This window comes from Nerophis lumbriciformis, linkage group LG01 (assembly GCF_033978685.3).
Source record: "Nerophis lumbriciformis linkage group LG01, RoL_Nlum_v2.1, whole genome shotgun sequence".
NCBI classification, from domain to species: Eukaryota; Metazoa; Chordata; class Actinopteri; order Syngnathiformes; family Syngnathidae; genus Nerophis; species Nerophis lumbriciformis.
The window spans coordinates 1,729,898-1,755,000 of record NC_084548.2 but is presented as its reverse complement, the minus strand read 5'-3'; the positions used below and the strand labels follow the sequence as shown (position 1 = coordinate 1,755,000).

The 25,103-nt window shown below is 42.6% G+C and overlaps 1 protein-coding gene across 1 annotated transcript in view; it reads right to left on the bottom strand.

Moving 5' to 3' along the window:
• The window catches only part of LOC133614778 (small ribosomal subunit protein eS1-like), a 33,680-nt gene extending 13,873 nt beyond the window's left edge, over positions 1-19,807 (bottom strand). The window contains exon 1 of the mRNA XM_072916306.1: positions 19,455-19,807. Coding sequence (XP_072772407.1) covers positions 19,455-19,787 — 333 coding nt within the window. The 5' untranslated portion in view covers positions 19,788-19,807. The remainder of the gene's footprint in view (positions 1-19,454) is intronic.
• Positions 19,808-25,103: the final 5,296 nt, after the last annotated feature.

Genomic DNA, 25,103 nt, shown 5'->3' with positions numbered 1-25,103 from the left:
TCGTCCAGCATTCTGTTTTTGTTGACTTTGTAGCCAGTTCAGTTTTAGTCCCGTTCTGCAGAGACTTAGGGGCACTCACCTTTTGTTTATTTTTGGTTTAAGCATTAGACACCTTTTTACCTGCACACTGTCTCCCGCTGTTTCCGACATCTACAAAGCAATTAGCTACCTGCTGCCACCTACTGATATGGAAGAGTATTACACGGTTACTCTGCCGAGCTCTAGACAGCACCGACACTCAACAACAACACATTATTTGCGGATTATAATTACTGGTTTGCATAACATATTCATGTTCGGATGTACATTGTGGACGCCATCTTTGCTCCACAGTAAGTTTTTGCTGTCGTCCAGCATTCTGTTTTTGTTGACTTTGTAGCCAGTTCAGTTTTAGTCTCGTTCTGCAGAGCCTTCTCTTAGGGGCACTCACCTTTTGTTTATTTTTGGTTTAAGCATTAGACACCTTTTTACCTTCACACTGCCTCCCGCTGTTTTCTGCATATTGTGATCATGACAAACCGCCGCCACCTACTGATATGGAAGAGTATTACACGGTTACTCTGCCGAGCTCTAGACAGCACCGACACTCAACAACAACACATTATTTGCGGATTATAATTACCGGTTTGCATAACATATTCATGTTCGGATGTACATTGTGGACGCCATCTTTGCTCCACAGTAAGTTTTTGCTGTCGTCCAGCATTCTGTTTTTGTTGACTTTGTAGCCAGTTCAGTTTTAGTCTCGTTCTGCAGAGCCTTCTCTTAGGGGCACTCACCTTTTGTTTATTTTTGGTTTAAGCATTAGACACCTTTTTACCTTCACGCTGCCTCCCGCTGTTTTCTGCATATTGTAATCAATGACAAACCGCCGCCACCTACTGATATGGAAGAGTATTACACGGTTACTCTGCCGAGCTCTAGACAGCACCGACACTCAACAACAACACATTATTTGCGGATTATAATTACCGGTTTGCATAACATATTCATGTTCGGATGTACATTGTGGACGCCATCTTTGCTCCACAGTAAGTTTTTGCTGTCGTCCAGCATTCTGTTTTTGTTGACTTTGTAGCCAGTTCAGTTTTAGTCTCGTTCTACAGAGCCTTCTCTTAGGGGCACTCACCTTTTGTTTATTTTTGGTTTAAGCATTAGACACCTTTTTACCTGCACGTTGCCTCCCGCTGTTTTCTGCATATTGTGCTCATGACAAACCGCCGCCACCTACTGATATGGAAGAGTATTACACGGTTACTCTGCCGAGCTCTAGACAGCACCGACACTCAACAACAACACATTATTTGCAGACTATAATTACTGGTTTGCATGAAATATTCATGTTGGGATGTACATTGTGGACGCCATCTTTGCTCCACAGTAAGTTTTTGCTGTCGTCCAGCATTCTGTTTTTGTTTACTTTGTAGCCAGTTCAGTTTTAGTCTCGTTCTGCAGAGCCTTCTCTTAGGGGCACTCACCTTTTGTTTATTTTTGGTTTAAGCATTAGACACCTTTTTACCTGCACGCTGCCTCCCGCTGTTTTCTGCATATTGTGATCATGACAAACCGCCGCCACCTACTGATATGGAAGAGTATTACACAGTTACTCTGCCGAGCTCTAGACAGCACCGACACTCAACAACAACACATTATTTGCGGATTATAATTACTGGTTTGCATAACATATTCATGTTCGGATGTACATTGTGGACGCCATCTTTGCTCCACAGTAAGTTTTTGCTGTCGTCCAGCATTCTGTTTTTGTTTACTTTGTAGCCAGTTCAGTTTTAGTCTCGTTCTGCAGAGCCTTCTCTTAGGGGCACTCACCTTTTGTTTATTTTTGGTTTAAGCATTAGACACCTTTTTACCTTCACGTTGCCTCCCGCTGTTTTCTGCATATTGTGCTCATGACAAACCGCCGCCACCTACTGATATGGAAGAGTATTACACGGTTACTCTGCCGAGCTCTAGACAGCACCGACACTCAACAACAACACATTATTTGCGGATTATAATTACCGGTTTGCATAACATATTCATGTTCGGATGTACATTGTGGACGCCATCTTTGCTCCACAGTAAGTTTTTGCTGTCGTCCAGCATTCTGTTTTTGTTGACTTTGTAGCCAGTTCAGTTTTAGTCTCGTTCTACAGAGCCTTCTCTTAGGGGCACTCACCTTTTGTTTATTTTTGGTTTAAGCATTAGACACCTTTTTACCTGCACGTTGCCTCCCGCTGTTTTCTGCATATTGTGCTCATGACAAACCGCCGCCACCTACTGATATGGAAGAGTATTACACGGTTACTCTGCCGAGCTCTAGACAGCACCGACACTCAACAACAACACATTATTTGCAGACTATAATTACTGGTTTGCATGAAATATTCATGTTGGGATGTACATTGTGGACGCCATCTTTGCTCCACAGTAAGTTTTTGCTGTCGTCCAGCATTCTGTTTTTGTTTACTTTGTAGCCAGTTCAGTTTTAGTCTCGTTCTGCAGAGCCTTCTCTTAGGGGCACTCACCTTTTGTTTATTTTTGGTTTAAGCATTAGACACCTTTTTACCTGCACGCTGCCTCCCGCTGTTTTCTGCATATTGTGATCATGACAAACCGCCGCCACCTACTGATATGGAAGAGTATTACACGGTTACTCTGCCGAGCTCTAGACAGCACCGACACTCAACAACAACACATTATTTGCGGATTATAATCACTGGTTTGCATAACATATTCATGTTCGGATGTACATTGTGGACGCCATCTTTGCTCCACAGTAAGTTTTTGCTGTCGTCCAGCATTCTGTTTTTGTTGACTTTGTAGCCAGTTCAGTTTTAGTCTCGTTCTGCACAGCCTTCTCTTAGGGGCACTCACCTTTTGTTTATTTTTGGTTTAAGCATTAGACACCTTTTTACCTTCACACTGCCTCCCGCTGTTTTCTGCATATTGTGATCATGACAAACCGCCGCCACCTACTGATATGGAAGAGTATTACACGGTTACTCTGCCGAGCTCTAGACAGCACCGACACTCAACAACAACACATTATTTGCAGACTATAATTACTGGTTTGCATAAAATATTCATGTTGGGATGTACATTGTGGACGCCATCTTTGCTCCACAGTAAGTTTTTGCTGTCGTCCAGCATTCTGTTTTTGTTGACTTTGTAGCCAGTTCAGTTTTAGTCTCGTTCTGCAGAGCCTTCTCTTAGGGGCACTCACCTTTTGTTTATTTTTGGTTTAAGCATTAGACACCTTTTTACCTCCACACTGCCTCCCGCTGTTTCCCACATCTACAAAGCAGATAGCTACCTGCTGCCACCTACTGATATGGAAGAGTATTACACGGTTACTCTGCCCAGCTCTAGACAGCACCGACACTCAACAACAACACATTATTTGCGGATTATAATTACTGGTTTGCATAACATATTCATGTTCGGATGTACATTGTGGACGCCATCTTTGCTCCACAGTAAGTTTTTGCTGTCGTCCAGCATTCTGTTTTTGTTGACTTTGTAGCCAGTTCAGTTTTAGTCTGGTTCTGCATAGCCTTCCCTAAGCTTCAATACATTTTCTTATGGGCACTCACCTTTTGTTTATTTTTGGTTTAAGCATTTGACACCTTTTTACCTGCACACTGCCTCCCGCTGTTTCTCACATCGACAAAGCAATTAGCTACCTGCTGCCACCTACTGATATGGAAGAGTATTACACGGTTACTCTGCCGAGCTCGAGACAGCACCGACACTCAATAACAACAACACATCATTTGCGGATTATAATTACTGGTTTGCATTACATATTCATGTTCGGATGTACATTGTGGACGCCATCTTTGCTCCACAGTAAGTTTTTGCTGTCGTCCAGCATTCTGTTTTTGTTGACTTTGTAGCCTGTTCAGTTTTAGTCTCGTTCTGCGTAGCCTTCCCTAAGCTTCAATACATTTTCTTAGGGGCACTCACCTTTTGTTTATTTTTGGTTTAAGCCACCTTTTTACCTGCACACTGCCTCCCGCTGTTTCCGACATCTACAAAGCAATTAGCTACCTGCTGCCACCTACTGATATGGAAGAGTATTACACGGTTACTCTGCCCAGCTCTAGACAGCACCGACACTCAACAACAACACATCATTTGCAGACTATAATTACTGCTTTGCAAAAAATATTTTGACCCAAAATTGGTGAAATGAGATCATCTCCCACGGCACACCAGACTGTATCTCACGGCACACTAGAGTGCCGCGGCACAGTGGTTGAAAAACCCTGGTACAAAACAACCTCAACTTCATGAACACCCTGCAGATCGTACGCGGACAACTTCCCTCACAGAAATAATAAATTGTGTCACACGTTAGGCAGCCCGAACTTGGAAAACCTCACAAATGCTAAACCCCAGACGCCCCTGCTCATTTCTGCTCACGCCCAACACTCCCGCCCTTGGGGTGTCACTGGAATTCATTAAGTGATGAATGCGTGTTTGTGTTTTTATAAGCTCAACAGCGCCGCGCGGCCATAGCGGGAGATAACCAAACGTGAGCTGTGATTAGGGCAATAATTAGCCAATCATCCTCTGACCCTGCCAGGTAACCCTGAGGTCAAAGTGACACGGGGGTTCGCCGGTTCCCAGGTGGCTTCCCATCCGGCAGCTCTTAGCTAAGTAAGTAATATAGTGGAGGGGTTTTTTATGCTGACAGGTGACGCCCCCCCCCCCGTCCTCCCTCTCCCCCTGCCCTAGAACACAATGTGTGTGGCGATAACGATCCCGGCGGACCCCGGCTCGGGGGTTTGCTCGGATAGGCTGCGGTTTCTAAATCTACACTTCCTGCTTCCTCCGGCGAAAGGAAGCGCCACCATTGCTGTCCTCTTATCTAGGCTGACCATATTCTGAAATCCCAAAAAGCGGACACATGTATGCGTGCCGAGGTGAAAATTTGCCAATGATACTTTAACTTGCTTTATAAATAATATATTTATTTAAATAAAGCATTTTTTCTCCTCTGTTGACTAGCAGTGTTGGCGCTAGGAATTTTCAAAATGTGGTCCCAGGGACCCCATCAAGTCTTAAAAATGGGGTCCCACACAGAGGTGGGTAGTAACGCGCTACATTTACTCCGTTACATCTACTTGAGTAACTTTTGGGATAAATTGTACTTCTAAGAGTAGTTTTAATGCAACATACTTTTACTTTTACTTAAGTATATTTATAGAGAAGGAACGCTACTTTTACTCCGCTACTTTTATCTACATTCAGCTCGCTACTCGCTACTAATTTTTATCGATCTGTTAATGCACGCTTTGTTTGTTTTGGTCTGTCAGACAGACCTTCAAAGTGCCTGCCTTACTGGTGACGTTTCACTCCGTTCCACCAATCAGATGCAGTCACTGGTGACGTTGGACCAATCAAACAGAGCCAGGCGGTCACATGACCTGACTTAAACAAGTTGAAAAACTTATTGGGGTGTTACCATTTAGTGGTCAATTGTACGGAATGTGTACTGTACTGTGCAATCTAATAATAAAAGTTCCAATCAATCAATCAAAAGTGTGAAGGAAAAAATATACTTTTTTTTATTTCAACCGTACATCCCGTCAAAAGCCTAAAGACTGACTGCACAGTTCCTGTCTTCACAATAAAAGTGCCGCTCCATCGCGCCTGCGCTTTCAAAACAAGAGTCTCCGAAAGCCAGCGCAAACAAGCTAGCAAGCTACGGAGTTTGACGCCAATATATTTCTTGTAAAGTGTATAAAAACGAATATGGAAGCTGGACAAATAGGATGCCAAAAACCCACCACCTTCATGTGGTATTAGACAGAAAGGAGGAACTTTTCTTCTCCTCCATTTGAAAACGTGGACGTTATCAGCACTACTGTCTGATTACAATCAATGCAAGTCATCAGAATCAGGTAATACACCAACTTATATTCTAGTCTTCATTAAAGAAAGGAATCTATATATTAAACATGCATGTATATTCATTAAAACACCTTTAACATGTAAACAAAAACAGCAAAAATAAATACATATAAATGATATACTGTATATATCAATGTATATGTATGTATATATATATATATATATATATATATATATATATATATATATATATATATATATATATGTCTTAATAAGGTTATCCAAAAAATAGTGCTCGATACCGTAGTAGAGCGCAATATATGTATGTGTGGGAAAAAAATCACAAGACTATTTCATCTCTACAGGCCTGTTTCATGAGGGGGGGTTCCCTCAATCATCAGGAGATTTTAATGGGAGCATTCACATACCATGGTTTGTATAGGGCACAGAGTGGGTGGGTACAGGCTGGCGTAGGGGCGTGGTGATTGGCTCATATTACACTAAGAAAAATATTTTCGGTGGAAAATTTTGCATATTTTCTGTGTTTGCCATTAAAAACATAGTTTTGTTTGACAAAAAAGGGCGGAAAACAAACAAACAAAAAAACAACATAAAAAAAAGTAAAACAATTTGAAATGAGGGATAGATGTGAAGTTGATGTAGACTCCAGAGATTTAAATCTAAAATGTATGTATGCCCTGGCACACCATTATCATCATTTCATCACCCAAGCAAAACACTTTTTACACTTTTATACTGAAATATATACACCTACAACTTATTCGATAAAAACATAGAAAAAAACTACCAGCAGCGGTAAAGTTTAGATCCATGAAGGAAAGAAGAAAGTGAATGAATGTTTATAACTGAATACATCTACATATGTACACAAATGTGTTTTCTTTTTTTAATTATTTTTCTTAAATGAATGAAGTAACGTTTATGACAACCTTTTTCCAAGACACAATATGGAATGTGAGATATAACAGGATAATGCATATGTTTATAATTTTTTTTTCAAAACGCTTACAAAAAAGTGGGACCCCAAAAATGTACTGTGGGACCAGTGGTGGGTAGAGTAGCCAGAAATTGTACTCAAGTAAGAGTACTGTTACTTTAGAGATTTATTACTCAAGTAAAAGTAAGGAGTAGTCACCCAAATATTTACTTGAGTAAAAGTAAAAAGTATGTTGTGAAAAAACTACTCAAGTACTGAGTAACTGATGAGTAACATACACACTCATATATATATATATATATATATATATATATATATATATATATATATATATATATATGTATGTGTGGGGAAAAAATCACAAGACTATTTCATCTCTACAGGCCTGTTTCATGAGGGGGGGTACCCTCAATCATCAGGAGATTTTAATGGGAGCATTCACATACCATGGTTTATATAGGGCACAGAGTGGGTGGGTACAGGCTGGCGTAGGGGCGTGGTGATTGGCTCATGTGTTACCTAGGAGGTGTTTCCGTCTGTGGCGGCATGCTGTTACAATTTCGCTGCGCTTGTTGAGGGATGACAGGTCTGGACGGTAAATAATAAACAGTTTCTCTTTCAAGCATAGGTTGCATCTTTTATTACCACTATTGTAAGGTGTGCTGGATGCAAGAATTTGCCATGTTATTGAATATTCAACATTATTGTCTTTGAGGTCCCAAATGTGTTTGCTGAGTTCTGTGGTATTCCGCAGGTTTTGGTTCCTGAAAGAAGCCTTGTGATTGTTCCATCTGGTTTTAAACTCTCCCTCGGTTAATCCTACATATGTGTCGGATGTGTTAATGTCCTTGCGTATTACCTTAGATTGGTAGACAACTGATGTTTGTAAGCACCCCCCCGTTGAGAGGGCAATCAGGTTTCTTTCGACAGTTGCAGCCTTTGTTGGTTTTGGAGTCGCTCTGTCCGGGGGCCGACGGCTCATTTGCAATTGTTTTGTTGTGGTTTGAGATGATTTGTCGTATATTGTTCATGCAGCTGTAGCTCAATTTAATGTTGTTCTTGTTGAATACTTTTCTTAGGGTGTTGTCTTTGGGAAAGTGTTTGTCAATCAGATTGAGGAATTTGTGTCCAATGTTCGTTGAGACGTTTTTGCTGTATGGGGGGTTGTACCAGATGATGTCATCTGGTACACCCCCCCATACAGCAAAAACGTTAGTTGAGACGTCTGCAAATGATGTGTTGTTGTTGAGTGTCGGTGCTGTCTAGAGCTGGGCAGAGTAACCGTGTAATACTCTTCCATATCAGTAGGTGGCAGCAGGTAGCTAATTGCTTTGTAGATGTGGGAAACAGCGGGAGGCAGCGTGCAGGTAAAAAGACGTCTAATGCTTCAACCAAAAATAAACACAAGGTGAGTGCCCCTAAGAAAAGGCACTCCAATTAACAAATGGCTATCACCGTCATTATGCCATTATTGAAACGTTTGGTCATGTAATCTGGGATATTTCTACCTGAATAAAAACTTGTTAATGGTATTCATATCTCTGCAGGACTATGTTTTAACCTTCTCTATTTATTAGTGAAATGTTCAGCCTGCAAAACATTCTGTAATTGCGGACTATCAACCATATTTCTAGGGTCTGGAGGGTTCCCAACCATTGGGACATTTTTGTGACATGGATCATTTTGCAGATGATGTGGTCCTGATGGCTTCATCTGGCCAGGATCTTCAGCTCTCACTGGAATCGGTTCACAGCCGAGTGTGAAGCGACTGGGATGAGAATCAGCACCTCCAAGTCCGAGTCCATGGTTCTCGCCAGGGAAAGGGTGGAGTGCCATCTCCAGGTTGGGGTGGAGACCCTGCCCCAAGTGGAGGAGTTCAAGTACCTGGGAGTCTTGTTCACGAGTGAGGGAAGAGTGGATGGTGAGATGGACCGGCGGATCGGTGCGGCGTCTTCAGTAATGCGGACGCTGTATCGATCCGTTGTGGTGAAGAAGGAGCTGAGCCGGAAGGCAAAGCTCTCAATTTACCGGTCGATCTACGTTCCCATCCTCACCTATGGTCATGAGCTTTGGGTTATGACCGAAAGGACAAGATCACGGGTACGAGTGGCCGGAATGAGTTTCGGGTCTCTCCCTCAGAGATAGGGTGAGAAGCTCTGCTCCTCCACATGGAGAGGAACCAGATGAGGTGGTTCGGGCATCTTCTCAGGATGCCACCAGAATGCCTCCCTAGGGAGGTGCTTAGGGCACGTCCGACCGGTAGGAGGCCACGGGGGAAGACCCAGGACACGTTACAAGTTAAAGTGCCAATGATAGTCACACACACACACTAGGTGTGGTGGAATTTGTCCTCTGCATTCGACCCATCCCCTTGATCACCCCCTGGGAAGTGAAGGGAGCAGTGAGCAGCAGCGGTGGCCGCGCCCGGGAATAATTTTTGGTGATTTAACCCCCAATTCCAACCCTTGATGCTGAGTGCCAAGCAGGGAGGTAATGGCTCGCATTTTTATAGTCTTTGGTATGACTCGGCTGGGGTTTGAACTCACAACCTACCGATCTCAGGGCAGATACTCTAACCACTAGGCCACTGAGTAGGTGAAGTTGTGAGGATTATGTCTCCCTGATGGTTTGAACACCTCGGGATCCCCCCGGGGAGGAGCTGGACGAAGTGGCTGGGGAGAGGGAAGTCTGGGCTTCTCTGCTTAGGCTGCTGCCCCCGCGACCCGACCTCGGATAAGAAAATGGATGGAGCTATTGTGTTGCTGGACCACATCTAAATATAATAATAAGAATAATTTCATCTCTTCCCCAAGGATACAACAACAGTGACGAGGATGGCGGAAGTTGGGTCCATAACCAGGAACCCCCGAGTTTCTTGACGCTCACTCTACCATCTGAGCCACCCACGAAAAGAAGGTTAAATATCATTTTTAAATTCCGAAATGCTATACCGTATTTGTTTATGAAAGGAATTTCTTCCACTCATAAATCGCTGCCCAGAAAAGGGGGTGAGAATTTGTCCAAAGGCGCAACACCCGCTGCGTTGCCTGTGCTATTGTTTCCCTGAGAGATACACCACCACGTAGCGCTGTTATTACACCCCAAAGTTTGACCCCATTGACTCGATTCCTCCCGCAGCTTGAGACGCTCTGAAAAAACACCCACCGTAACTTTAGTGTGTTTGGCTGAACGACCCCAAAAATTGGTATGCATTTTGGGAGAGGGACGACCACATGTGTAACATTTGAACAAGCTTGGTTGAAAAATGTTTTTGCAGGGGCACGAATTCAGAAAATATTGCCCATAAGTCACTACTCTTCCATATCAGTAGGTGGCAGCAGGTAGCTAATTGCTTTGTATATGTCGGAAACAGCGGGAGGCAGTGTGCAGGTAAAAAAGGTGTCTAATGCTTAAACCAAAAATAAACAAAAGGTGAGTGCCCCTAAGAAAAGGCATTGAAGCTTAGGGAAGGCTATGCAGAACGAAACTAAAACTGAACTGGCCACAAAGTAAACAAAAACAGAATGCTGGACGACAGCAAAGACTTACTGTGGAGCAAAGACGGCGTCCACAAAGTACATCCGAACATGACATGACAATCAACAATGTCCTCACAAAGAAGGATAAAAACAACTGAAATATTCTTGATTGCTAAAACAAAGTAGATGCGGGAAATATCGCTCAAAGGAAGACATGAAACTGCTACAGGAAAATACCAAAAAAAAGAGAAAAAGCCACTAAAATAGGAGCGCAAGACAAGAAGTAAAACACTACACACAGGAAAACAGCAAAAAAAAAGTCCAAATAAGTCAGGGTGTGATGTGACAGGTGGTGACAGTACACCTACTTTGAGACAAGAGCTATATTGATGCATGCTTGGTTATGCTTTAAAGCAGGGATGTCAAACTCAAATAAAAGTGAACAAAGCCGCGGGCCAAGGTTGAACAAATTAACCTTTTAATAGGGACCCAAACAAGTTTTGCATTAAATATTGAACTAGCAAGGCTTGTATAACTTTATAGTGACATGCAAAACCGAGTTTCAAATAATAATAATAATAATTTAAAAATATCAATGGCATATCAAATACAATTTAAATAAAAATGTAATGCCTCTTTTCTCTTTGCAGCATTCTGAGGTAAATATCAACATTAACTTTTTCCACAGGCTAATAAATTAGAAAATAAAATAACAATGAATAAACCAACCATTCTAGACTATAAACTGCTCAGTTTGCAACACACTGATCTAATCTGATGTGCCCAAGCCAGATACCTGCCATCTTTTCTTGGATGCTAGTTCATTAATGTCGGGGCTCAGGCTTTGAGCTGAGGCAACCTTCATTATCGAACGAAGGTGTTCATCAGTCATTATATCTCGTATTCAACAGTCTTGGGGGCGTGCTTTAAAGGCACTGCGTTTATCGTCCTCCACGAGCTGCTTTTCATCCCTTCCAACAACGTGCCGGCCCGATCACAAAATATGTGCGACTTCAGCACGCACACACATGTAAATGCAACGCATGCTTGGCCAACAGCGATACAGGTTACACTGACGGTGCCCGTATAAATAACTTCAACACTGTTAGAAATATGCGCCACACTTGGGGGGCGCGGTTTGGTGGTAGCGGGGGTGTATACTGCAGCCCAGAAGAGTTAGGGCTGCATGGGATTCTGGGTATTTGTTCTGTTGTGTTTATGTTGTGTCACGGTGCGGATATTCTCCCAAAATGTGTTTGTCATTCTTGTTTGGTGTGCATTCACAGTGTGGCGTATATTTCTAACAGGGTTAAAGTTGCTTATACGGGCACCGTTAGTGTGACCTGTATCGCTGTTGGCCAAGTATGTGTTGCATTCACGTGTGTGTGTGTGCGTGCTGAAGCCGCACATATAATGTGGCTGGGCCAGCATTTGCTGGACTGGGTGAAAAGTGGACGTGACGATTTTTGGGAGGGCCACTGAAATTTGAGAGTCTCCCAGGAGGGTTGGCAAGTATGAGAATCACCGGTGAATGCGGTGTTACCGCGGCACCGTCACTCAGTGCCTCAACATGGATTGCGCAATGACTCGGCTAACTGCTGGCCTGCTGTGCAGTGAGACCGTATTGCTATATGAATTATATTATACATTTCCATAGTTTAGTTAGCTGAGGTATATAATGTACAGTGTATTTTGTCAACAACTGTATGTGTGTAACGTATTTCTTGTGCTGAGCGATCATAAAACGGCTGCAAAAGACGCACTGGCTGAGGCTCGCCTCCTGCACCCCCGCCGTAGAATTGTTGTATCAACTAAAGCCCACACTTAAACTTTCCACGTGCAAGATTGAATCTATTTAAAAAAAGTTATTTCATAAGAAGCCAAAAAGTGCAAAAACAATAATGTTCGTGTTGGAGGAGTTGTGAATGACTGCAGGGCCACAACATTAGGTACACCTGCAGACTGCAGGTGTACCTAATTCACAACTCCTCCAACACCAACATTATTGTTTTTGCACTTTTTGGCTTCTTATTAAATAACTTTTGTAACCTATTTTCATGGGCTTTCCTCTTTGTGATGTTAAGTTCCTGTTATGCGCTGTTATACAGTATACGCCTTGAGCTCTTATTTTGAAGGCGCTAAGAGCGGAAGTGATGACACGTTGCGGAGGTTTTTGAAAGAAGGTAAATAAAGTGGTCCTCGTGTAAACTGGAGCCTCCGTGTTTGTTATTTTGTAGTTTCATACAGTATAGGCGACATTTATAAACCCTCGGTTACACTTTTTTTAAATAGATTCAATCTTGCACGTGGAAAGTTTAAGTGAGGGCTTTAGTTGCGGTGCATGGACTTCATTTATAAGTAAAGGTAAGACCATTTTTTAAATTAAATGTGCTTTTTTGTGTGCTACAGTTTGTATGTGTAAAGTTAAAGTTAAGTTAAAGTAGCAATGATTGTCACACACACACTAGGTGTAATGAAATGTGTCCTCTGCATTTGACCCATCCCCTTGATCACCCCCTGGGAGGTGAGGGGAGCAGTGGGCAGCAGCGGTGCCGCACCCGGGAATAATTTTTGGTGATTTAACCCCCAATTCCAAGCCTTGATGCTGAGTGCCAAGCAGGGAAGAATGCTGGTATGAGCTTTTAAACATAACCCGTTAACTGCTGCCAATCAAATGGTGAATAAGATACTCTTTAGGGTTCATATGTTTGTAAATCTGACTGTGATGAAGTCAGTGCCTCACCAGCCATCAACCTCACCACACGTCACTGTTTAGCGCTTTCATGGCGAGTTTACTGACAGATATAAGTAAGAACTTTACTTTATATTAGAAATGGCAATGACTGAGTCCTTGGGCTCAAATACTAGAGTGGCCTCCATAGCCCTGCTGTAGTGTGTTGCATTCTGGGAATTATCTGTGCATGTGATGGAGGAATGCACTGCACATGTGATGGAGGAATGCACAGTTCAGGGTTGAAATTCTACTGAATTTGCATTAAATCAGGTTGTTTTAGCTAATAATCATTCTGCAAGATCTAGCATGTTGCATTCAATGTTTATTCCCATTAATTTCCCATTAATTCTTGTTAATTCCCATATATTCCCGTTAATTCCCATGGAAAGTTTTCAACTTTGAATATTCCCGGAATTTTGCAACCCTGGTGATGGGTACCTTTCACATTTGAGCCGGTACGGCGCTAACTCCCAGTACCTGTGTCCCCTTTATTTACAAACCCCGTTTCCATATGAGTTGGGAAATGGTGTTAGATGTAAATATAAACGGAATACAATGATTTGCAAATCCTTTTCAACCCATATTCAGTTGAATATGCTACAAAGACAACATATTTGTGTCATGACTTGATCTTGGGTGTTTGCTTTTCCAGGATGCAACGGAAAGTTGGCTCGGGCGAGACGGGAATGAAGGTACATGATTTATTAATATATCAAAAAAAAGTACAAACGAAAAGCGCGCACAGTGGCGGAGAACAAACTATGAAACCAAAAAGACTATAAACATGGAACAAAAACTTACTTGGCTTGGACAAAAATAGTTGCTTGAGGAATGGACATGGAAAGAATGGACAGAGCATAAATGTGGTGAGGTCGTCAGCAAGACAAACTGAAAAACACTGAACTTAAATACTACAGACATGATTAACGAAAACAGGTGCGTGACTCAAAACGTGAAACAGGTGCGTGACGTGACAGGTGAAAACTAATGGTTGCTATGGTGACAAACAAGAGTGCACAATGAGTCCAAATGTGGAACAGGTGAAACTATTGGGTAATCATGCAAACAAGACAAGGGAGTGAAAAGACAGAAACTAAACAAAACATGACTTAAAACAAAACATGATTACACAGACATGACAATTTGATGTTCAAACTGATAAACTTTTTTTTTTTTTGCAAATAATCATTAACTTTAGAATTTGATGCCAGCAACACGTGACAAAGAAGTTGGGAAAGGTGGCAATAAATACTGATAAAGTTACACATCTGTGAAGGCGCCATTAATGCTGAAAGGTACATACAGGTTTTGGAGCAACATACAGGTAAAAGCCAGTAAATTAGAATATTTTGAAAAACTTGATTTATTTCAGTAATTGCATTCAAAAGGTGTAACTTGTACATTATATTTATTCATTGCACACAGACTGATGCATTCAAATGTTTATTTCATTTAATTTTGATGATTTGAAGTGGCAACAAATGAAAATCCAAAATTCCGTGTGTCACAAAATTAGAATATTACTTAAGGCTAATACAAAAAAGGGATTTTTAGAAATGTTGGCCAACTGAAAAGTATGAAAATGAAAAATATGAGCATGTACAATACTCAATACTTGGTTGGAGCTCCTTTTGCCTCAATTACTGCGTTAATGCGGCGTGGCATGGAGTCGATGAGTTTCTGGCACTGCTCAGGTGTTATGAGAGCCCAGGTTGCTCTGATAGTGGCCTTCAACTCTTCTGCGTTTTTGGGTCTGGCATTCTGCATCTTCCTTTTCACAATACCCCACAGATTTTCTATGGGGCTAAGGTCAGGGGAGTTGGCGGGCCAATTTAGAACAGAAATACCATGGTCCGTAAACCAGGCACGGGTAGATTTTGCGCTGTGTGCAGGCGCCAAGTCCTGTTGGATCTTGAAATCTCCATCTCCATAAAGCAGGTCAGCAGCAGGAAGCATGAAGTGCTCTAAAACTTGCTGGTAGACGGCTGCGTTGACCCTGGATCTCAGGAAACAGAGTGGACCGACACCAGCAGATGACATGGCACCCCAAACCATCACTGATGGTGGAAACTTTACACTAGACTTCAGGCAACGTGGATCCTGTGCCTCTCCTGTCTTCCTCCAGACTCTGGGACCTCGATTTCCAAAGGAAATGCAAAATTTGCATGGTTGGGTGATGGTTTGGGGTGCCATGTCATCTGCTGGTGTCGGTCCACTCTGTTTCCTGAGATCCAGGGTCAACGCAGCCGTCTACCAGCAAGTTTTAGAGCACTTCATGCTTCCTGCTGCTGACCTGCTCTATGGAGATGGAGATTTCAAGTTCCAACAGGACTTGGCGCCTGCACACAGCGCAAAATCTACCCGTGCCTGGTTTACGGACCATGGTATTTCTGTTCTAAATTGGCCCGCCAACTCCCCTGACCTTAGCCCCATAGAAAATCTGTGGGGTATTGTGAAAAGGAAGATGCAGAATGCCAGACCCAAAAACGCAGAAGAGTTGAAGGCCACTATCAGAGCAACCTGGGCTCTCATAACACCTGAGCAGTGCCAGAAACTCATCGACTCCATGCCACGCCGCATTAACGCAGTAATTGAGGCAAAAGGAGCTCCAACCAAGTATTGAGTATTGTACATGCTCATATTTTTCATTTTCATACTTTTCAGTTGGCCAACATTTCTAAAAATCCCTTTTTTGTATTAGCCTTAAGTAATATTCTAATTTTGTGACACACGGAATTTTGGATTTTCATTTGTTGCCACTTCAAATCATCAAAATTAAATGAAATAAACATTTGAATGCATCAGTCTGTGTGCAATGAATAAATATAATGTACAAGTTACACCTTTTGAATGCAATTACTGAAATAAATCAAGTTTTTCAAAATATTCTAATTTACTGGCTTTTACCTGTATGTTGCCATCCAAGCGACGTTACCATGGACGCCCCTGCTTATTTCAGCAAGACAATGCCAAGCCAACGTGTTACATCAACGTGGCTTCATAGTAAAAGAGTGCGGGTACTAGACTGGCCACATGAAAGAACTGAAAGTTCCGCAGGTTTACAAGTTCCAGTCGCACCCAGTGAAGGAGAAACGGAGTGACAATGGGTTCATAGAGAGTTGGGGGGGGGAGGAAGAGATGTTTGGGCTCAGGGTGGGGAAGCTTTCAGCTGGGGATGGTCCCAGATGGACACAATCCGCTCCCTCCCTTTATAAACAGCCCTCTGGCTTCTCCTCACTCCTCCCCTCGTTTTCATGCCAGGTGTAAGCGACACCATATACACAACATGGATTGTTTTTTCCCCCCACTTTGCTTTTGACCATTTTAAGGACCCCCCCTTCCCCAACCCCTCTCCTGCAAGGTCTAATGTCTGCCAGTTCCAAAGTCAACACCCCACTAAATAATTCAGCTGACTCAACTTCCACTGTGGGTGGCTTTGTTTCCAGCTTTCTCACCGCCTCAGAGGCTTTAATAGCACGTCAAAAATGTTTGTCAGTAAACAAAACATGCACTGTGTGTCATTTTCCCTTTTTTCCCTTCTTTGTCTTCTTAGGGGAAGAGCGTGGGAGAGACCACGGAGCTCATAACAACCGGAGGAAGCCGGTAACTCGAGTACCTTTGACCGCAGTAAGAGGTAAGTGGCAAAAATACGAGCTAGTACACTTTCACATAAATGATCGAAACTACCATACACTATATTGCCAAAAGTATTTGGCCAGCCATCCGAATGATGAGAATCAGGTGTCCTAATCACTAAGTGTATCAAATCAAGCACTTAGGCATGGACAGAGGTGGGTAGAGTAGCCAGAAATTGTACTCAAGTAAGAGTACTGTTACTTTAGAGATTTATTACTCAAGTAAAAGTAAGGAGTAGTCACCCAAATATTTACTTGCGTAAAAGTAAAAAGTATGTTGTGAAAAAACTACTCAAGTACTGAGTAACTGATGAGTACCGTATTTTCCGCACCATAAGGCGCCCTGGGTTATAAGCCGCGCCTTCAATGAACGGCATATTTCAAAACTTTGTCCACCTATAAGCCGCCCCGTGTTATAAGCCGCATCTAACTGCGCTAAAGGAATGTCAAAAAAACAGTCAGATAGGTCAGTCAAACTTTAATAATATATTAAAAACCAGCGTGATGTGGGCGCGCATGGAGTCGTATATCAACATGGACGGAGCTGCGTGAAAAAAGCCACCCGGCCTCTTCGCGTAAACTTCCCTTAACCACTCGCTCATCTTTTCTTCATCCATCCATCCCTTCGAGTTAGCTTTTATGATGACGCCGGCTGGAAAGGTCTCTTTTGGCAAGGTCTTCCTTTTGAATATCACCATGGGTGGAAGTTTCTGGCCATTAGCATGGCAAGCTAGAACCACAGTGAAGGATGACTTCTCATTCCCTGTGGTGCGAATATTCACCGTACGTGCTCCCGTTGTATCCACAGTGCGGTTCACAGGAATATCAAAAGTCAGTGGAACCTCGTCCATGTTGATAATGTTCTCTGGCCGGATCTTTTTTTCAGCTATCTTGTTTTTACAATATGCACGGAAAGTAGCCAGCTTTTCTTGAAAGTCTTTAGGCAGTTGCTGTGAAATAGTAGTCCGTGTGCGGATGGAGAGATTGCGTCTTTTCATGAACCGGAAACCTGTCGCTTAGTAGGAGCCATTTTGTGGTCTTTACAGATGTAAACACACAAAGGAAATGAAACGTACGGTAATATCCGCGCGCTTCTTCTTCTTCTACGCGGGCGGGTGGTTGCTTACAGTAGAAGAAGAAGCGCTTCCTGTTCTATGGGGGCGGGTGTTTACCTTGGCGGTTGCTTGCGTAGAAGAAGAAGCACTTCCTCTTCTACGGGGAAAAAAGATGGCGGCTGTTTACCGTAGTTGCGAGACCGAAACTTTATGAAAATGAATCTTAATATTAATCCATATATAAAGCGCACCGGGTTATAAGCCGCACTGTCAGCTTTTGAGTAAATTTGTGGTTTTTAGGTGCGGCTAATAGTGCGGAAAATACGGTAACTGTCACGTCTGTGATCATGTTTTGTTTAGTTATGTTTTGCTTGGTTTTTAGACCCTTTTTAGTTCTTGTCTTCACTCCCTTTGTCACCATAGTAACCATTAGTTTCACCTGGTTCACATGGTCATGTCACGCACCTGTCTCACGTTTTCACATTTTGAGTCACGCACCTGCTGTCACTAATCATGTCATCACTATTTAAGCCTGCAGTTGCCAGGCAGTCAGCCTGGCGACATCACTCTTGACACACTCCTGACACTCTGTTTCATGTTCATAGTCCATGCTGCCCTGTTCACGTCATCGCAAGTAAGTTTTGTTTATTTATGCCACAGTTAGTGTCTTTTGTTTTTTTGTCCATAGTTCTGCCTTTGTGCGAGTTTTTGTTTTTATAGCCAAGTTTTGTACTTCCGCCCTTGTGCGCGCCTTTTGTTTATTCCTTTTTTGAGTGTTAAAATTAAATATGTATTTACCTTCACGCCATGTCCGGTCCAAATCATTTGCACCTTGGGAAAACAAACCACGTCAAAGTCCAAGTATTGATGAGTAACCTGTTCGTTTAATGATGACGGCAACAAATAATGCACAAAAACATAAAAATAGCAATGAGCAAATTCAGAGCCAGGAATATCTCTTAAGCTACTCAAACAATAATATATATTAAATAATAATACATTAACATAAAAAAAAATGAAGGCAAATTGGGGCACAATAACTTAACAGCACCATAGGCTCAGTAGGCAGAGATTACGAAGGAAAATAACAAGTTAGCCTTTATGCAAACCATAAACTGATCGGTGTGGGCTGCACCTGGGAACACACTGATTGGTGTTTATATGTATGCGTGTGTGTGCGTGCGACTGTGCGTGTGCGTGCGTGTGTGTGTGTGTGTGTGTGTGTGCGACTGTGTGTGTCTATGAGACTGCAGTGCGTTAATAAATGTCCCCACACGATGTACATTTGACAGTGATTCTTAGCAGGGAAGCTAACATCAGCCTATGGCAGGGGTTAGGGTTAGGGTTCCGGATTACGATGCCCCTCGCAGAAAACTCTCGAAATTAATATTCTTTGATTTTCACGCTAACAATAATAATAAGGGCGTGCCATGATGGTACAGCATTTAGCGCCCTCTACAATCTGTACCAACAGCGTGCCGGCCCAGCCTTTTGTTGTATGCATCAAGTGACAGCAAGGCATACTTGGTCAACAGCCACACAGGTTACGCTGACGGTGGCCATATAAAACAACTTACTAATAATGCGCCACACTTTGAACCAAAACCAAACAAGAATGACAAACACATTTCGGGAGAACATCTGTACCTTAACACAACATAAACACAACAGAACAAATACCCAGAATCCCATGCAGCCCTGACTCTTCCGGGCTACATTATACACCCCTGTTACCACCAAACCCAGCCCCCACCCCAACCCTGCTCCCCCACACATCAAACAGTTCTTGCCCTGGATGTCCTCCGTGATCAACTTGAATTTGCGGAAAGCAACCTCGTCATTCTGGAGGTCAGCGAGGCTCACCTCGAACACGCGACCCTTCAGACCGTCTGAAGCGATTCTGGTTCCCTGAGTCCTGGTGACCAAGGTCTTGCCAATATTGCGGATGTTGAACATGGCTGGTGCCTTGACATTGTACCAGTCCTTCTTGGAGAAAGGGTCCACAATCTTCTTTTTGGCACCCTTTTTGCCGCCTTTGGTCAGCCTCTTATTCTTGCCGACTGCCATGTTGGCTACAGGAAGTGAAAGAGGAGTATAGGGTGTATAATGTAGCCCGGAAGAGTTAGGGCTGCATGGGATTCTGGGTATTTGTTCTGTTGTGTTTATGTTGTGTTAAGGTGCAGATGTTCTCCCGAAATGTGTTTGTCATTCTTGTTTGGTGTGGGTTCACAGTGTGGCGCATTATTAGTAAGAGTGTTAAAGTTGTTTTATATGGTCACCGTCAGTGTAACCTGTGTGGTTGTTGACCAAGTATGCCTTGCTGTCACTTACGTGAGCAAGCAGAAGCCTCATACAACGTGTGACTGGGCCGGCACGCTGGTTGAAGTGGGCGCTAAATGCTGTACCATCACGGCACGTTTTGGGAGAATAAGGTGTGGGCCGCGTGTCTGAGACCCTTGGTTTATACATAGCACAAAGCAAAAAAAAACAACTTTGTTTGCAGTGTTATTCCGTTTTAAATTTCAAAAGATTTTTGTGGCTCCCGTTGTTTTCTTTAATTTGTGAAACTGGTCAAAATGGCTGGTAAAGGTTGCCAACCCCTGGCTTATGGTGACAGCCAAAATATCTACTAAGGTTACTTACTGCTATGTGCTTCCTCAAATTTGACGTTGAGTTCATGTAAGCTTAAGCTTGTTAATCATGTGACCGCCTGGCTCTGTTTGATTGGTCAAACGTCACCAGTGACTGCATTTGATTGGTGAAACGAAGGCATGTGATAGATCCTATTTTGAAGGTCTGTCTAACAGATGGATAAAAATCAGTAGCGAGCTGAATGTAGATAAATGGAGCGCAGTAAAAGTAGCGTTTCTTCTCTATAAATATACTCAAGTAAAAGTAAAAGTATGTTGCATTAAAACTACTCTTAGAAGTACAATTTATCCCAAAAGTTACTCAAGTAGATGTAGCGGAGTAAATGTAGCGCGTTACTACCCACCTCTGGGCATGGAGACTGTTTCTACAAACATTTATGAAAGAATGGGCCGCTTTCAGTGATTTCCAGCGTGGAACTGTCATAGGATGCCACCTGTGCAACAAATCCGCTCCTAAATATTCCAAAGTCAACTTTATTATAAGAAAAGTGAAGAGTTTGGGAACAACAGCAACTCAGCCACCAAGTGGTAGGCCACGTAAACTGACGGGGAGGGGTCAGTGGAGGGATTATGGTGTGGGGTTGGTTTTCAGGAGTTGGGCTTGGCCCCTTAGTTCCAGTGAAAGGAACTTTGAATGCTCTTTTGGACAATTCCATGCTCACAACTTTGTGGGAACAGTTTGGAGCGGGCCCCTTCCTCTTCCAACATGACTGTGCACCAGTGCACAAAGCAAGGTCTATAAAGACATGGATGACAGAGTCTGATGTAGATGAACTTGACTGGCCTGCACAGAGTCCTGACCTGAACCCGATTGAACACCTTTTGTCATGTCTGTGTAATCATGTTTTGTTTTAGTCATGTTTTGTTTAGTTATTGGACTCTTTAGTTTCTGGCTTTTCACATGTATGACAGGGTCTGGTGTGGATGAACTTGACTGGCCTGCACAGAGTCCTGACCTGAACCCGATTGAACACCTTTTTGTCATGTCTGTGTAATCATGTTTTGTTTTAGTCATGTTTTGTTTAGTTATTGGACTCTTTAGTTTCTGGCTTTTCACATGAATGACAGAGTCTGGTGTGGATGAACTTGACTGGCCTGCACAGAGTCCTGACCTGAACCCGATTGAACACCTTTTGTCATGTCTGTGTAATCATGTTTTGTTTTAGTCATGTTTTGTTTAGTTATTGGACTCTTTAGTTTCTGGCTTTTCACATGGATGACAGAGTCTGGTGTGAATGAACTTGACTGGCCTGCACAGAGTCCTGACCTGAACCCGATTGAACACCTTTTTGTCATGTCTGTGTAATCATTTTTTGTTTTAGTCATGTTTTGTTTAGTTATTGGACTCTTTAGTTTCTGGCTTTCCACATGGATGACAGAGTCTGGTGTGGATGAACTTGACTGGCCTGCACAGAGTCCTGACCTGAACCCAATTTAACACCTTTTGTCATGTCTGTGTAATCATGTTTTGTTTAGTTATTGGACTCTTTAGTTTCTGGCTTTTCACATGGATGACAGAGTCTGGTGTGGATGAACTTGACTGGCCTGCACAGAGTCCTGACCTGAACCCGATTGAACACCTTTTGTCATGTCTGTGTAATCATGTTTTTTTTTAGTCATGTTTTGTTTAGTTATTGGACTCTTTAGTTTCTGGCTTTTCACATGGATGACAGAGTCTGGTGTGGATGAACTTGACTGGCCTGCACAGAGTCCTGACCTGAACCCGATTGAACACCTTTTGTCATGTCTGTGTAATCATGTTTTGTTTTAGTCATGTTTTGTTTAGTTATTGGACTCTTTAGTTTCTGGCTTTTCACATGGATGACAGAGTCTGGTGTGGATGAACTTGACTGGCCTGCACAGAGTCCTGACCTGAACCCGATTGAACACCTTTTGTCATGTCTGTGTAATCATGTTTTGTTTTAGTCATGTTTTGTTTAGTTATTGGACTCTTTAGTTTCTGGCTTTTCACATGGATGACAGAGTCTGGTGTGGATGAACTTGACTGGCCTGCACAGAGTCCTGACCTGAACCCGATTGAACACCTTTTGTCATGTCTGTGTAATCATGTTTTGTTTTAGTCATGTTTTGTTTAGTTATTGGACTCTTTAGTTTCTGGCTTTTCACATGGATGACAGAGTCTGGTGTGGATGAACTTGACTGGCCTGCACAGAGTCCTGACCTGAACCCGATTGAACACCTTTTGTCATGTCTGTGTAATCATGTTTTGTTTGAGTCATGTTTTGTTTAGTTATTGGACTCTTTAGTTTCTGGCTTTTCACATGGATGACAGAGTCTGGTGTGGATGAACTTGACTGGCCTGCACAGAGTCCTGACCTGAACCCGATTGAACACCTTTTGTCATGTCTGTGTAATCATGTTTTGTTTTAGTCATGTTTTGTTTAGTTATTGGACTCTTTAGTTTCTGGCTTTTCACATGGATGACAGAGTCTGGTGTGGATGAACTTGACTGGCCTGCACAGAGTCCTGACCTGAACCCGATTGAACACCTTTTTGTCATGTCTGTGTAATCATGTTTTGTTTTAGTCATGTTTTGTTTAGTTATTGGACTCTTTAGTTTCTGGCTTTTCACATGGATGACAGAGTCTGGTGTGGATGAACTTGACTGGCCTGCACAGAGTCCTGACCTGAACCCGATTGAACACCTTTTGTCATGTCTGTGTAATCATGTTTTGTTTTAGTCATGTTTTGTTTAGTTATTGGACTCTTTAGTTTCTGGCTTTCCACATGGATGACAGAGTCTGGTGTGGATGAACTTGACTGGCCTGCACAGAGTCCTGACCTGAACCCGATTGAACACCTTTTGTCATGTCTGTGTAATCATGTTTTGTTTTAGTCATGTTTTGTTTAGTTATTGGACTCTTTAGTTTCTGGCTTTTCACATGGATGACAGAGTCTGGTGTGGATGAACTTGACTGGCCTGCACAGAGTCCTGACCTGAACCCGATTGAACACCTTTTGTCATGTCTGTGTAATCATGTTTTGTTTTAGTCATGTTTTGTTTAGTTATTGGACTCTTTAGTTTCTGGCTTTTCACATGGATGACAGAGTCTGGTGTGGATGAACTTGACTGGCCTGCACAGAGTCCTGACCTGAACCCGATTGAACACCTTTTGTCATGTCTGTGTAATCATGTTTTGTTTTAGTCATGTTTTGTTTAGTTATTGGACTCTTTAGTTTCTGGCTTTTCACATGGATGACAGAGTCCGGTGTGGATGAACTTGACTGGCCTGCACAGAGTCCTGACCTGAACCCGATTGAACACCTTTTGTCATGTCTGTGTAATCATGTTTTGTTTGAGTCATGTTTTGTTTAGTTATTGGACTCTTTAGTTTCTGGCTTTTCACATGGATGACAGAGTCTGGTGTGGATGAACTTGACTGGCCTGCACAGAGTCCTGACCTGAACCCGATTGAACACCTTTTGTCATGTCTGTGTAATCATGTTTTTTTTTAGTCATGTTTTGTTTAGTTATTGGACTCTTTAGTTTCTGGCTTTTCACATGGATGACAGAGTCTGGTGTGGATGAACTTGACTGGCCTGCACAGAGTCCTGACCTGAACCCGATTGAACACCTTTTGTCATGTCTGTGTAATCATGTTTTGTTTTAGTCATGTTTTGTTTAGTTATTGGACTCTTTAGTTTCTGGCTTTTCACATGGATGACAGAGTCTGGTGTGGATGAACTTGACTGGCCTGCACAGAGTCCTGACCTGAACCCGATTGAACACCTTTTGTCATGTCTGTGTAATCATGTTTTGTTTTAGTCATGTTTTGTTTAGTTATTGGACTCTTTAGTTTCTGGCTTTTCACATGGATGACAGAGTCTGGTGTGGATGAACTTGACTGGCCTGCACAGAGTCCTGACCTGAACCCGATTGAACACCTTTTGTCATGTCTGTGTAATCATGTTTTGTTTTAGTCATGTTTTGTTTAGTTATTGGACTCTTTAGTTTCTGGCTTTTCACATGGATGACAGAGTCTGGTGTGGATGAACTTGACTGGCCTGCACAGAGTCCTGACCTGAACCCGATTGAACACCTTTTGTCATGTCTGTGTAATCATGTTTTGTTTGAGTCATGTTTTGTTTAGTTATTGGACTCTTTAGTTTCTGGCTTTTCACATGGATGACAGAGTCTGGTGTGGATGAACTTGACTGGCCTGCACAGAGTCCTGACCTGAACCCGATTGAACACCTTTTGTCATGTCTGTGTAATCATGTTTTGTTTTAGTCATGTTTTGTTTAGTTATTGGACTCTTTAGTTTCTGGCTTTTCACATGGATGACAGAGTCTGGTGTGGATGAACTTGACTGGCCTGCACAGAGTCCTGACCTGAACCCGATTGAACACCTTTTTGTCATGTCTGTGTAATCATGTTTTGTTTTAGTCATGTTTTGTTTAGTTATTGGACTCTTTAGTTTCTGGCTTTTCACATGGATGACAGAGTCTGGTGTGGATGAACTTGACTGGCCTGCACAGAGTCCTGACCTGAACCCGATTGAACACCTTTTGTCATGTCTGTGTAATCATGTTTTGTTTTAGTCATGTTTTGTTTAGTTATTGGACTCTTTAGTTTCTGGCTTTCCACATGGATGACAGAGTCTGGTGTGGATGAACTTGACTGGCCTGCACAGAGTCCTGACCTGAACCCGATTGAACACCTTTTGTCATGTCTGTGTAATCATGTTTTGTTTTAGTCATGTTTTGTTTA